This window comes from Pinus tabuliformis, chromosome 1_1 (assembly GCF_031772625.1).
Source record: "Pinus tabuliformis cultivar Carrire ecotype Pingquan chromosome 1_1, CPIR1, whole genome shotgun sequence".
In the NCBI taxonomy this organism is placed as follows: domain Eukaryota; kingdom Viridiplantae; phylum Streptophyta; class Pinopsida; order Pinales; family Pinaceae; genus Pinus; species Pinus tabuliformis.
The window spans coordinates 16,774,708-16,791,236 of NC_142297.1; the positions used below are offsets into that span (position 1 = coordinate 16,774,708).

At 34.7% G+C, this 16,529-nt stretch overlaps 1 protein-coding gene across 1 annotated transcript; it reads right to left on the bottom strand.

The window, feature by feature from the left end:
* Window positions 1-2,579: 2,579 nt before the first annotated feature.
* LOC149211388 (disease resistance protein Roq1-like) lies at window positions 2,580-6,686 on the bottom strand. Its single transcript, XM_089390422.1, has 4 exons — window positions 5,866-6,686; window positions 4,565-5,705; window positions 4,108-4,479; window positions 2,580-3,974 (listed from the first exon to the last, which is right to left on the bottom strand). Exons 1-4 carry the CDS (start codon window positions 6,387-6,389, stop codon window positions 2,685-2,687), a joined length of 3,327 nt encoding a protein of 1,108 aa, XP_089246548.1. The 5' UTR covers window positions 6,390-6,686; the 3' UTR covers window positions 2,580-2,684.
* Window positions 6,687-16,529: the final 9,843 nt, after the last annotated feature.

The following is a 16,529-nucleotide window of genomic DNA, read 5'->3' on the forward strand; positions in this document are numbered from 1 at the left end:
AAGATCAGAAGAAAATATAGAAATTATTCGTAGCCCTATGTAGAGTGTAGATTTAAACAAATTCTACCCTTTATTTATCTAATGAATAATTCAGATCTGGAAAACAAATATGTGCTATAAACAGACAAATATAAACACACAAGACGATAGATGCATTTCACCAACAACTTGACACATGAATCCTGTGAAAGAGATTATGTATTACTTGGAAAATTCGTTGATGCTTCAGCAATATACAACATTGTTCTTTGTACAAAAACCAACATCTCTTACTTCAAATGATGAAGTATTTATAAAAATTATAAACTAAAATATCAAGATTTATTAGAAATATCTCAAATTGTATTACACAAATAGAAATGATATATAGGACATTCAAAAATAATGAATCTACTTGGCACTGTCTTTTTGGATTTATGGTGACAAAGAAGAGCAATTCGATTTGATAGCAACTCTTATTTGATGAGGTGACATCCAAGTCACTAACTATCTTTGAGCATTTTCCTCCCGAAATTTTGAAAAATAGGGTCCTATAATCCCTTTGTATATCCCAAACTGTAATAGTTGTTAGAAATTATATACATGACATTGACTCTCTTGACTTGTGACAATAAATCTTATGACATGACAAACCCTAGAAGCATGAAGAACATGCTTTAACGAGAAGACCAATCAAAAGAAGCATGAAATCCATGCATTAAAATAATAATTTTTCTTTCTTCTTTTGCTTATTATAAAAAATATACATATTGTCATGAGTATAATGACAATTATGAAGATCGAAACTAGTTACATTTTCCAACATATATCATTGAGAATTTTTGGTTTCTTGTCAAGATCATAGGGACTCGTTGCCACAAGAACAAGATCATCAGCATAAAGAATAAGGATGATGACTATAGGAACTAGAGTTGGGCAACAAAACATGTTTCTTCCAAACAACTCTCTAACTTGTCAATATATATACCAAAAAGGAAGGGAACAAGGGACAACCTTGCTTAACTCCTATATTGCAATAAATTTCATCTAACCAACCCTCAATGTTCATGTACTTGGCAATAATCTTCTCATATACCCTTATCATAGCAACTCTCAACTCAAAAAAAAACATTTATATCTTCTAATCTATTCCAAAAATTAGTGATTGACACCATGGAAAATTATCTTGAAGTTTAAAAGCATTGGGAATCTCACTAGTCCCTAATATGCAAACTATAAAATATTTATTGATATATTTGTAAAATTATTCAAATTTATAATGATTTTGTATATATTCTCTATATAATGTTGGCAATTTTGAGGTAAAATAATTTTATATTGTAAAATTTGAGCCAATCAAAATCCATTAGCGAATCTTTTTTTTGGAAAAATCATGGAAAATTAGCACACCTGCTAATATTAGCTCCTAAAATTTTTCATGATGGACACCTTGTCAAAAGCTTTTGTAAGATCAATGAAACAATACAGTGAATTGATTTTATTATTGTAATACCTCTTCTCAATAAGGTGGTGCACAAATAAATAATAACTCCCAAAGCCAATATAATAACTACCTCTTTTTCCATAACTTTCTAATCTAATTAAATTAATAAAAACTCAAAAGTAAGAAACCAATTAACCTTGTATCCTTTAATTTATCCTATATATTATCATAAAATTTTGTTTAATAATAAAATTATTTTATTTTTATGTGAATAAATTATAAAATTGAAAATAAAATTACAATTTGTATTTTCCCTAGTGTAATTTTTTTCTTTAAATCCAATGTTTTCTTATATGATGATTACCATTATATTTTAATATTATATTTAAATTTATTTATTTTATTAAGAGCTCGTCTTCCTTATAAATAAGGAAAGAGGTAAATAATTCAAGACCTAGAAACCTCTGATATGAGTGCAAATCTGCCCCTTAAGAACCACTAACAAATAACATGATTTTCCTTTAAATAACAATAATAAATCAACTTACATGTATAAATAACAACTAATTTTATCTTCATCACTAATTTAACAACTAAATTATAATAAATTTTCTCACTATTAAAAAAATAAATAAATCTTAATACAATAAATACAACTATTCTCATTCTAACGATAAAGGGATACCACACTAACACAACTAAATCTATGCTTACACTCAGCCCAACTAAATCTATGGATGAACCTCGTATTTAAAATTTATCCTCCACTTGCACACGTTCTCAAAGGGAACATCCATAACACTCTGAATCTGTTCTTGGACTTCACTCCCAAATAAACAATGAAAACAAATAAGCATAACCCTTCGCTCCCAAAAACAAAGAAAAGATAGGGTGGTTTTTCTTTTCATGGGTGAGGAATGAGATGAAGTCTAATGGCTGCCATTATATACTGACAGTAAGCAACAGCTTGTAAATTAAATATATTAGAAATTACAGCTTATAAATTACATATATTAAAAATTTATAACTTAATAAGAACTTACTAAGTTGGAAGAATCCTGGTATAACTTCTTTATGACAATGTTGCTTTAAAATTTAAAACCATATAAAAAAATAATAACATCCCATTACCAATCACTCTAATCGTACACAGGGAAAAAAGAAAATGGAAAGTTCTATAGAATGGCCATATATGCACCACTTAGGACTGTAACCACTTGTGATCTTTCACTGCAAAGAGCTCCGTCGTCTTCTTTGCTTTTCATAGGGAAAGCTCCTTCACTCGTTGGCGCAGCAGTTCCACCACGCCGTCGCCCCATTGCAGTTTGGGACATCGAAATGCCCAGAGCTTCTCTAACGACCTTAAATGTTCAACATCTGGCAACTCTTCAAGCTCAGAGCAATCATAAACACTCAGAATTCGAAGCTTTGTCAGGTTCGCCAACCCTTGTATGCTTTTCAATTGCGCACACCCAGAGGCTTGCAACTCCTCCAAAGATACTAATGCTTCAATCCTTGGCAGATCCTCCAGTTCTTTGCAATCTCTAATGTACAGAGATTGGAGTTTGCCAAGACGAGAAAGCGCTTTTATATTTCTCAATTTATCACAGTAATACAATTCCAGTTTTATGAGTGTATTTGGCAATGTTCCAACCTCCACCAGAACATTACAGCCGCTGACGAGGAGATGTCGAAGGTTGGGGCAGACTGTTTCATTAAATGACACCTGTGGTATTTCTGTGCCGTACAGTTCTAAACTGTGCAGTTGAAGCATGCAGCACTTGTCCAAATTACTCAAGGTTCTTCGCCCTCTTGATTCTGGGACTGTTTCTATTTCTCCTTGGACCTTGTTAAATGGCAGTTCACATATTGGACAATCAAATGCTAACTCAGTCAACTGAGTTAACGATCCAACGGATTTTGGCAAACATTTCAATTCTGTGCAATTGGAGAGGGTGAATTTCTTCAGGTTTTTTAGTTCACCGAGCGAAGGAGGCAGAGTTTCCAGCATAGGACTTCCTAATTCCAGAACTTCCAAATCGATTAGGTCTCCAATTGCACTGGGCAATTCTTTCAAGTCTGTCTCTACTAACAATAATGTTTCCAGGAACCGTTGGCGTGCTATCTGGAGAGGCAGTACAAGGATTTTCTCACAAAAGCTAAGATTGATGTATTCAAGGGTGCTGATATTTCCGAGTGTTTCACTGGACATGGTCAAATTACTGCAAGCATACAAATTAAGAAACTTAAGCCGGACTAAATGGCCAAAGGAATTTGGAAGCCTCTCCAACTTGCTGCAGAAAGAAAGATCGATGTGTTCGAGATTGGTTAAATTACCAAATGATTCTGGCAGTAACCCTAATTTTGAGCAACTTTTTAACTCTAAGACCATCAACGACCGTAGATTACAAAATTCTTCTGGCAATGTTTTCACATCATTCTCCCCTCGTAAGTTGAGGTAAATCCGTTGCAGGTGCTTCAGCTTTCCTATGAACTTTGGAAACATTGAAAGGGGACCCAGAATCTTTAACTCTCGCAACTGCACAGGTGCCTGCAAATGTTCAAGTTGTTTGAGCAGTAGGTTAAAAACAGATATCTGAATGATTCTTATCCACAAATCATCAGAAATCATTTGAACATTGTGGATAAATATAGAAACTTTAACTCAGCAAATTTCTATTTACCTGTGATTCGTTTTGCCACAATGTTTTCAATTCATCCCCTTCCACTTCCAAAACCCTCAAATTCTTCATTGGAATACAAGAAGGCAGGGAAGATGAGGGACACTTGTCCCAGTGGAGCCATATGAGATTAGGGGACTGCACCCTTCTGAATATGTGTTCCAAGAAACCATCTTCAATGTCAAGAAATTGCAACTTCATCATACCAATACCATGAAAACTATGTTGTGGATTACTCTGTCTACTGCAAAAATTCATCAGGAACTTTTCGAGGAGATTGCGACTCCATGAAAAGCATCCATGCTGGTTGTCATTAACGACATTATCATTATCTTCACTATGAACTATTCTGATTCCCCGCACTTCAGCTATTCCCTGTTATAATTTAAAAACAATGGAGATTTAAGAAAATGCACACATGTTATTGAGTAATGCATAAATCGAATGTGTGAGCACTTACAGGTGATTGCTGTAACGAATCATCAATGTTCTCTGTCCCACGCCAGAAACGATGCGGCAATCCTGACTGACTTGCAATCTGTCTTCCCATATCTCTGAGATGGTCATGCATTCTTATCTCATTTTTTCTGTCTGCCTCAACAAAGTAGTCAATTTTTAACTCATTTTCATTGTCCACATCCACTAAACACTTGTTTTGCAGATTTTGAAACCCGATCCGACCTTGCCAGCCTGATCCGTCCCATATTCTTATAGCCATGTCCTTGTTTTTTCCAATGAAGAAACAGGCAATATCTAAGAACATCTGCTTTTCCTCTTCACTGAGTGAATCATAGCTAATTTCAAGAGACTTTTGTATGTCACTTGGAACTTGTACTTGGTGAAGCCTATCCTCCCAGTAAGATCTATCACGTTTACCACAAAAAAGTGCTCCAAACACTTTCAAAGATAAAGGTAATCCATTGCATGCCTCTAGAAACTCATCCACCAGATCTTCAAATCCCTGGAGTGGATAGGGCTGGCAGAAGGCATATGAACAGAAGAGCTCTTTGGAATGTTTTGAATTAAGGCCTGTAAGCCTATAAATTGATGCCTCCTCCACCTCTGACCTTGTAAGAACATCTTTATCCCTAGATGTAATCAAAATTAAGCTATCAGAGCGTAATACTTGTTTAACTTGAAGTGGTAAAAGCGCATCCAACTGATCCACATGATCTATGTCATCTAGAATGAGTAAGGCTTGGGAACTTACGAGATGCCTTTTCAGCATCTCTATACCCTCATAGATGTTGTCTACTGGCAGATCTGATTGAGTCAATCCCTTAAGAAGTTTGCTCTGCACGGCATGTAATGAGCTTTTAGCTACAGTATCTCTTACATCAGATAGAAAGTAAGATTTATTGTAGTTTGGGCTTTTCCTGTTGAAAAGTTCTATAGCCAGTGTGGTCTTTCCCACACCACCCAAGCCTGTAATGCCTATGACCTGAACTTGCCCACTGTGCTGCTGCAATAATACTGTTGTTTCAATATCTTTTACTTTTTCGTCTAAACCAGTAGGATATTTTGCAACATTCATTTTCTTTTTAGTCTTGAAAATTTTCAATACACGTTCCACGATTTTATCAACCATCTTCCCCTCGTCCCTACATATTGGTTAGAATAGTGTGAATATGTGAAATATCATCCCTACATATTGCTTAGAATTGTGTGAATATGTGAAATATCATATGCATATTGAATATGTGAAATATCATATGCATATTGTCTGCTACATTAAAAAGAGAGGGGATTTGGAATTCTTACCCGTTAAACGCCTCCAGATCAAACCCACTTATGTCTGCAACATGAGAAAGGGCTTTCCTCCAGTTCTCAATGGTAGTGGAGCTGTATCGCGGCTTCTCTGTTTTAGTTTCAGCGTCATAGCTTTTCTTCTTTTCGAGGTTTTGTAGCGCTTCAGCGTAGAATTTTTTGCCCCAACGAAGCTCAGCAGGTTCGACTTGGTAGAACACGGGGATAATTGGAGCCCCCGATTCCAGCATGAGTAGGAGCTCATCTAGACACCATTTTGATTCCACATATCGTGGGGAGAAAATCGCTACATGAACAAAAGATGTTCTAATAGCACCTTCTATTTGCCGAATGAAGCTGTCTCCCTCTTGTAACTCTGGACGGTCCAAGAAAGGTCGGAATCCATGTGAAAGAAGACGATAATAGAGATGGCTGGCCAACGTCTTCTTTACATCAGGACCGCGGTGATTAAGAAAAACGTCATAATAGTAAATGTTATTGGAATCAGAGGTGGAAGCAGACGAAGAGGATGCAGCCATTGCAGATTGGAAAACAGAAATAGCAACTAGTTGATGCAAGAATGCTAGAGACCAGTTGGATTAAGATCTCTCAGAAACTCTCTGGACAGTAGGAAAAAAAAAATGTCAGTGTAGCGAAAGGAATGCCCAGGAGTGTCCGACTTTTCTTTTTTTCAAGTAGGTTGAGGTTAGGTTTGATACCTTCTTTCACAGGAATGCAGAAAAGAGAGATGCTCAACTGTGGCTGATATGACTACAACTTGACTTACGTTCTTAAAAAACGAACCAGAAGCTCACTGCGTTCACAGCTTTTGTCCGCAAAAAGCAGTCATGGAATTTTAACCTGACCTCGGTCCGCGTTACTTTACTTTTCGTCATGGAATCTGGAGCTTACAAATGCCAGTCAACCTCAGTCCTTGTCATTGGCGCGTTCTCCATTTTAATCTCATACCTTGACGATTGATTAAGGTTGTCACGGGAATCAAAAGAAGCTCTGTGCAGGTGGGCCAATCACAATTTTATTCATGCAACAAGAAAAAAGCATTATTTTTTTTTTTTTTTTTTTAAAGATGATGCTTTGAGTATTTGTTGATCAATATGAGGTTTAGTTTTCATTAAATTATTAATTTAAATTTTATAATAGAGGTCAGAGGAGGAATTTGAAACTTTTATTGGATATCACAATTTTAGTAAAATCATTTCATATAGATAGATATCCGATGAAAATATCTCAAAAATAAATAGGTTAAAAAAATATAACATAAATTTAAAGAGTTGTTTATAATGTGATTTTTGGAGATTCCTGTGACGGAATCGGGCGGAAGAAATTGAGGTTAAATCTTGATTTATTGCAGTGCTAAATTTAATGGCAAGTAAATATATAAGTATAAAAAAATATTTTATAATATATCTCATTTAAAATTTTAAAATTAATTAATTATAATTTTATTTTAAATGGTTATTATTATTAATTAAAAATAATAATTTATATATTAAACTTATATAATAAAAATTTTAATTATAGAAATTTATTATTATTTTAGCATGGAAATTATTAATTATAAATAAGTTTGGTTACAATACTGTGGTTTATCAATATCATATGCTCAAAAATTTATAATTCATTTCATATAACATTTTTAATTAATCAAATTAATTAAAAAGATTAAAGAATATAACTACTTTGTAAGTAAATCTCAACTTTTAATTTGTGAATACATTAAAAGTATTTTAAAATATTTCATATAATTTAAATTTCTACCCTCCATCTAATAATTATTAATAATTAAATTAAAATTTGAAAACTTTATTTTAAAATAAACGCACCTATTATTTTTAAATTAATCTAATTATGCATGCACGGTTATCACCAAAATTAATCTAATTATGCATGCACGGTTATCACCAATATCGGAACACCATAGAGTCTTTATGACCCAGGTTGTGCAGGTATCTCACTTTTGTTGCATATCTCTGCAGCTCAGTGGTCAGCCTCTCTGACTAGTCTTGCCAATGTAATATTATGGTTTGGAATTATCGCATTACATATAAATCTCAAACCCTCGTCGAACATAAAATATATGGGATAAATGAATAAAATATAACCAATAAATAAATAGAAATATGACTATTGCAGACACCACAAGAAATAACGGAACTCAGCTTTATTTATTAATTGTAATGATAGTACATGGCAATAGCCGAAATAATCTACAAACACTTAAAAGACAAACTAATAGGCACATTTGTAAACCTTGAATATATCCATCAAAGAAAACATTGGTTTGATCGGGTTTCCGTTCAATCTCTTAGATATCACTGCAGGGATTTTACTTTGATTCAAAAAGGAAACTGGCCATGTCAAGGTCTCTCCAAAATATACAAGGGGTGAATTAAGTTCTTTACAAAATATACCAGGGGTGGATGGGTGGATGTATGAAGATGGTTGAGTCAAAATTGAAGTACTTAAAATTTATATAAGCATTGTGAATTTCAATTTTCCATTTAATGCAATGTTTGTCTTTGCACATTTTTGCACATTTTAAGAGATATGTGTGTGTTCGTGTAGCATAACTTAGTCTACAATCAATATATATATATATATATATATATATATATATGAACATAATTCACATGGAGAGAACTAAGCTTTTCATATTTAAAATTTATTTTTTACCCAAAATTATATTTTTGGAAAAGTAATATTTCATTTGCATTTTGTACACACATGTAATATTTTTTCCAATTGTTTAAATAAATTGGAAAACCAAGGGTACCTGTTTGAAGAGACTCCTAAATGGAGATACTATATCTTTTGAATTTTTTTCTTTGTGTATATTGTCCATAAAAATTTCAAATATATTAGAAATGTTTACAATATGCTAAGAAATGTTTACGTATTGATAATATGCTAGAAATGTTTACAATGTTAATTTTCTTAGACTATGGCAATCTAACGTTGATTAAATTCATCTAATTGTTTCTCAACATGTAATCATGAAATATATTGCAAAGTGTGGTTCAAAAGTAAAAAAGAGGAACTTTATTTCAAACTTTGACAAGATTTGATGAAAATAATTGAAAACATAAAAGGCATTATATACCCATCTTTGCATGTGCATTAAAAAAGTTCATTTTAGAAACATATAATTTTTTAAATCCTCTTACCCTTCCTTGTGCCCTACTTGATTGTTGTGCTAAAATTTGGACATGTACATTCACCCAAAAAAAACACTCAAATCATTTGTACCTCTCTTCACCACAAATGATAAAAATGTACATTCGTTGTTGATAAGACCTTGAAGCATCTTAGTTGTTCTCTAAACCCACTAAAATATCTATCTCTTTATTTCTTTTTGTTTTCTTATCAACAATTTCATTGGTCTTCTCATATTTCTCATCCCACATTTCTTCCACTTTTTGGTTGGAATTGTGAAATTCTTTGTAGTTATGATAAGTTGTTCCTTTAAGAAAGTTCTTCTTACTATTGTTTTATTGTAATTTTGGTTACACTTTTTAAAAATGATATGGTGCTTCTAATGAAGAAAATGTTTTCCAACTAATTTGATCTTGTATAACAAGCTTTCCAATATTAACATACTAAAAAACTAATTGAATAGGTTCCATTTTGTATCATGGAGTGTGTATTATGTATTATATGGATTTTCAGCCACATACTTCATTAAATTTGTATAAATTTATAGATATAGATTTTGTTTTCTATCATGAAATAAACTAAGCCCTTCAATTTGGTAATCATTAGCTTGATTTTTCAATAATCTTCCATTTTCTCAAATTCAAGAGATTCGCCATATCATTAAGTTAGTGATAATTTCCTCTCAAATGTGTATTTGGACTTCCTATATAAGAATTTAAACTTAATTTATATTAATCTTTAGTTCAAAAACCTTGCAAATTATTATATAATATCTTCTTCATCAACTTTGCTAGATCTTCATTCTCTTCTCCTTTGTTACCCACTCTCTTTGGCTTCTTTAGTAAACTCTTCAAATCTTCTAATTTTATTCCTAACACCTATTATTTTTAATCACTTAAATCTATTACATTATCTTCTCACAATCCATTTTACTTGACATTGGATTTAAATAATTGAAATGTTTGACAAATGAGATATATGAACAAAAATATACTATTATCCTTGTTACAGTAGGGATCACTTTTAGTTTGGGATTTATAAAGTTTTTTTATGAAATAGAAAATTGTTGCTAAGAAGAACTAATTTTGTAAAATGTCAAATGCTTCACTTTGTAAATCTAACTTGTTGTGAAACCAAACAAAGCTTCAAACCTAGATTCACTAGTAAATTTAAGGGTTATATTTAACAATAGATCACATTTATCACATACCCTTCAATCCTATGTTCAAATGGTTAAGTTTTCTCATTTCTTAAACATGTGTTGGGAGGAGAGTGAAGAGAGATTATTCCCTGACTAAATTATTTGGTAAATAGGTATATTGACAATTTATTCTCCAAATTTTATAATATTTTTCTTAACACCTATTCTTTTTAAATCATTTTTCTCTTTCCTTCTCTTCTCACAATCCCTAGTTGACATTTGGTTTTAGTTCAAATGTTTGGTGAATGAGATATATGAACAAAAACACAACACCATCGTTGTTGTAGAGATCACTTTTGGTTTAGGATTTATTTAGTCTGTTGAAGCAATGAAAAATTGTTTTTAAGAAAAACTAATTTTGAAAAAGGTCAAATGCTTCACTTGGTAAAGGGAGATATCGAGTTAGATATATTAAAAATCTAAAATATTGAAAAATATATATTTATAAATTTAATTTTTTTTTTACATTATTAAATGAATAAAGCAATTTCAACATTTTCTTGAAATAATTAAATTAAATACAATAATTGTGTATAAAGAATATTAAAATATATTAACAATTTTGAATTATGATATTGGAAAAATTATAAAAATAATTTTTTTTAAATTCAATATTATAATTAACTTTTGTAGAAATATATAACCCACACATTATAATTATATAATACATATTTCAAATGACAAATTTTAAACGCTTAAATTATAATGTATCATTAAAATTTATATATAACTAATTAAAAAAACAATTCCAACATAGTCATGATTTAACATAAAAGATAAATTTAATTTTTATTATTAAATTTGTATATAGATTAATTAATTTTTCATTGTTAACATAGGATCATATTTAAAACGTAAAATATAATTTCTAATGCAAATATTTTACAAATTGCATACCTTCAACTAGTTTGCAAATTTCTTGTCCTTTACATGGGGGTTCCTCTATTGGGTGTTCTCAATTGTGGCATCCCTTGAAATTAAATCATGGTTTATGCATAAGCAACCAATTTTAGCTATTTGATTAAATCAAGTTACATAATTCAATTTAGTTGGTAATGTAAATATAATGTTTCCCAAAGCATTAAGTTTCCCTCTCCTATATACTCACATAAAGGGAATTGTAAAGAATCACCGCATATCCACATCTATTCACACTTTGTATGCTCACAATTTCACTTGCATACACATTCACCCCACACACTAAGCTCACTTAAACTTTGTATAAAGGGATCCCTTTTTCGGAAACTTTGTACTTAATTTCTTTGAGCTTATATTTTGTTGCAAACCCTACGTGAAGCAAAGCCTTTCTAAAATAGACCTTAATCTGAACACACTAAATTCTCCACAAGGGCCACAAGATAATTTATATTTCAGGCTAGGACCGCAGTTATAGGTGGCACATAAGACATCGTGGTTGTTTTTCATATTGAAACATAGAAATTTGTCTTTTAGGGAGCTTAAAATCCTACATCATCCAATGACAAATCTAGTACATGGAAAGAAACATGTGAACGATTTAAGGCTTAGGTGGCGAATTATAATGAACCTTCATCTTGTCTCCTGGCACGTGGTATGGGTCCTGGGTCTAAAACTGACAACCAAAAGCTGATATTCATCCATTCCCACTAGACGCAGGTAACTTAGTGGCCAAATATTAGGGCATATTTCCCTATAAGTTGAGGTGTGGGAAAAATTAGACCTAAGGTGATCTTGGTCAGGCTACTGGAAGTGTCACTAGCTCTTTCGGGACATAGCCCTAGTGCGTCAAGCCACTATAACCATCTCCATACCTTGGTTGATGTTTTGGTTGCTAGAAGTGTCATTGGTGACATTTATGACCTAACCCCCATACCCTATTATAAAATCTTCACAAGGCCCCAGTTACTACTTGAGCCAAAGGATGTTAGGTATTTTTACGAATTTTTCTCATACACAAAACCTCCCAAAACCTTTTTTGTTGATTATTTCACACATTATAATTAAAGGGAAAATTAACCATTTATTTTTCTCTTTGTTTTATGTATGTAATTCATTTGGTTTTCTTAAAGAAAATGTATGTGTTCAGGTGCGCTTACAGATGCAACAGTCTCAGGTGTTGTTGACTTATTTCCTTTCTTGCCAATTGGTTTCTTCTTAGAACAGAACGTTTGTCATTAATTACATGTTTCATAGGGATTATATCATTTTGAGGTACCTCCTACATAAAATTCACATCATCATGAAAAATATATTTTCCAATAGAAAAATGAACCTCTTATGAAGAAAAGGATTCATACTCACAATTTGAACCATCAATGGGTGAGGGGAATTGAAGTGTCCTAACCTATAAAGGTAACTTTGACTGAGGATGAATACTTTTACCTTCCATCATATTATGAAACACCCTTTTTGTTGACACCAAGACCAATACTTTTACTGGTGTGCTCTTCTTTAACCCATCTTTCCCTAAGCTTGAAACCCTTTTCTTTTCGTGTTTTAATTTAGAACCCTTGGTCCATGTTTGAAGTTGAGTTTCAGAAGATGCTTTGTTAACTTTTCGTACCAGGCTCGCAATGCTTGCTTAAGGCCATACAATTATTTACAATCTTGCATACCTTATGTTCTTGACCCTTCACAACAAATCCTTTTGGATGAGACATAAAAACATTCTCTTTCATATCTCCATTTAAGAAAGCAGTTTTTACATCCATTTTATGGACTTTTCAACCGTTCTGAGCTTCCAAGGCAAAGAGTGTCCGGATGGTAGCCCATTTTGTTATGGGGGGAAATTTTCCTCATAGTTGACCCCTTCCTTTTATGAAAAACCTTTTTCCACGAACCTGGCTTTGTGCTTGTCAAGTGAGCCATCATCTTTATACTTGTTCTTGTAGACCCACTTGCAACCTATTGGTTTGGTTCCTAATGGAGGATCAACCAAATTCCAAGTGTCATTATTTATCAAGGCATCATACTCGTTTGCATCGCTTCTTTTCATTCATCATGAGAAGCTGATTATTTGAAGGAAGTTGGTTCAAAATCTGAAGATAGATTCAGTTCACAAACATAAGAAACATCCATATCAACAGGTGAATCATAATCATCTACATCATCTTCCCATACAACTTGAGTACCCTGAAACTACTTGCTTGACCTACGCCAAGGTAGTTGAAGGGTTGGAACATGCATTCAGCATTCAATCAAGGAGGCAAGGAGGCAGAGGAACCAGCAAGCATTCAACCTTCAGCCTTCATCACTAGCCATGCCAAGTCCAACAGAAGCCAAAAGCCAGATGCCTTGAAATAGGGAGTGACTCCATAAGCACTGGAACAGATCAACTTGTTGAACGATCCCCGGTATGCTATATTGTGTACTATTCTGATGGTGAGGGGCTCGACTGATAAGGAGAGGAACTTTAGTTGCTCAACCCCCGGGAGAGGAAGGCAGGGCTCGACCAACGCCGCCCCACCCAATAAGTAAATTGAAAAGGAAGGAACATTCCAGTCAGGAGAGAGAATAAGTTGAAACCAATCATGGGGTCCATAAAAGTTAGAGAAGACTAGGGTAGGAATAGTACTAAGGCAATGATTGTCGTAGGTAGGAGAGAGCATTGTTTATTTGGTAACCTTGATTCGCTCCGGTCACCTTCCTTTGCTTCGGGTAGGTGGGTTCCGCTCTCTATTCATCTGGACTTTTGAAACCAATAACTAGTGGGTGGGCTATAGACAGGTATATAGACTGCCATAAGGTCTTGCTGGACTATTAGCCAGTTGTCCATACAGTAAAGACTATTAGCCTCTATGACAAGCCTTATAAATAGAAATTAGCTTTCTTTCAATACCCTGAACTTCCCCTTTATGTATGAACCTTTGACTTTATGAGCGCGATGAACTGGTGACATGACACTTTCACTTTGACCCTTTCTGACCCTTTCACAAGAAAGACCATAGGGCAGAGCATAGTCTTAGAATAGCATAGTCTAATAGAGAGCATAGCATAAGAGAGAGCATTGTACCCAGTTAATTTCTAATGCTCATGGTTGACAGGAAAGCTACCGCTAGCTCACTATTCCCTTGAGCTCTAGCAAAGAAGCTTCCGGTTTTCTCCTTTCCTTTGAAATAAGGATAAGACCTAGCTGGGAAACCTAACCAGCAGACCTTGCCATAGCAGCCGGACCTACTACTACACAACCTATTAATCTACAACATCGCATCTATATGTTTCACTTTACTTTGTAAGTAAGTTAGTGCAGGTTCATCCCACCATTCCAGGAAGGTCGTTGCCACAAGGAAAGTAGGGGCCTACTCAAAGAGGAGGAGCTGCAGGTCACAGGGACTAATCAATGGTTTTTACTCCACAGGGAGAACCGTGCATACTCGTTCAATTCTTATGGTATGGTCCCTACGTGTTAATATATGATATCGCATTGATACGTTTCACTTTTCCTGGGACAACTAACTAAATGGTTCCCATATAGCTGTAGTTCAGTTGTTCAACTTTGTGATTCCCGATTCTAGTTGCAATATGAGTAGTTCAATCTTCTCTTAGTTCTAATTAGTTGTTTGTCTAGTTCAGCCTGAGCTCACACTATGACTATTTTGTTGCTATTGCGAAGCTTGACTATCCTTTACTCTATCTAATTAGTTGTTGTAGTTAACTCTGAGTCCCAATAGTTGAAAATGAGACTTACTTTTTCATGAAAACTCTCCCTCAGTCCAATGAGAGAGGAGACTCTTAATTGGGAAGACAGTGGGAACCAAAGGAGCCCATGTTGGTGACTTCACGAGCTATACACCAACCATGTAGTAGAGCCTAGTAGTGTCCATATGGGCTAGTACTATAGCAAATTGACATGGAGCTAACTCTCTATGGCTTTCATTATTATGATAAAAAAAATAGGGGGGAGCTCTACGCTATAATTCCATAGTGTGGTTGGACAATTCCAATGGGGAAGAAGAAACACCCATTCCATAGAGACTAGCTTCAATTCGTCGTAGATAAATAACTACAAACAATCAGTACTATTGACTTCCTTCCTTCCATAGCTCTGCGGTACGGTAAGAGAGCTTCAGTCCTACAGTAAGCCCTTAGATCTTGCCTTAAGCCATAGCCCCATAGGTAGTTTTAAGTCTCCATTCTAATCAAAATAGATAGTTCAAGATAGGTATGAGCCTAATAGCCTTCCTACAAGCTATGCTACAACAAGCCTTAGAGACTGCCTTAATTATTGACACGGTATATGGTAAGCCCCGTGAAAGCCTTTAGACACCACTAGCTCAAGTTTGTAGTGTAGGTTCCATAGCTGCTCCATGGCAATTAGCCAACATAGACTCCTCTTTAGTAGCCATAAAAATGGTAACGTTAATAACTTCCAAAGAAGGCTGCTGGATTCTAAATAACTGGGTCAATAGTAAAGGGTAAAAGTGCCTAATAAGCAAGCCCGACCGCCGTCTGTCCAATCACTAAGTTTGATGAGGTGCGCAGCAAAAGGGTGGTAGAACAGGTGGGTTGTTGTAGTGCAACTCAATGTCGTAATAGAACATAATGTGCACTAGAGAGCCTCCAGTAGTAATATTCGCTCAAACATAGGCAAATGAGAGGCAAAGACCAAAGTACATCAGACTAATACTTTGTCACACTGCTAGACTGATAAACATCTGTGAGCCAGTGATCACCTGCCTTTGGAATCGCGTCTAGGTCGAGCAGAGCAGTTAGATTAGGCATTTCACGCCGAAACCTACCGGGTGCCTGCTTCATCCAAACACAATTCCACAGGGCCTTGGAAAGTCTAGGACTTACTCGCTCGCCTCACTCACTGACAGGGCACGGAGTATTGAGAACGGGTCACGTAGAACACCATCCTTATCACGGGCTATCAGTCCCTTCACTGACTCACTAACTGACTCACTGACTCGCTCGCTCGCTCACTAACAGGGCACGTGTTATAAAGAAAAGGTACCATATTGATAGTCACCACCACAACCACCAAGGAGGCAAGCGGTCAACGGGCAAGCAGCCCACTTAGAATCAAACACCTCTCTCTGTTCACTGAAACCGGCCAGCAGCGTAAGAACCCGGCAAGCAGATAAGATCTCTCTCTCTTGGTGCACCTAAAACTCATTACTACGTTGGCTGTTGTCCGTCCGTACCTTTTCAGATAATTTATCCATAATAATCGGTATTTCCCCAAGCATTACTGCTGCCAATCAGCTTGCGTAGTCCCTGCTGCCTTCAGGACCCAATCCCCCTTCCATTATGCTTTCTGGAACCAATAGAGGCCTTCACGAGAGAACGTCTCTGTTATGATGTAACCATTATAAACGTAATG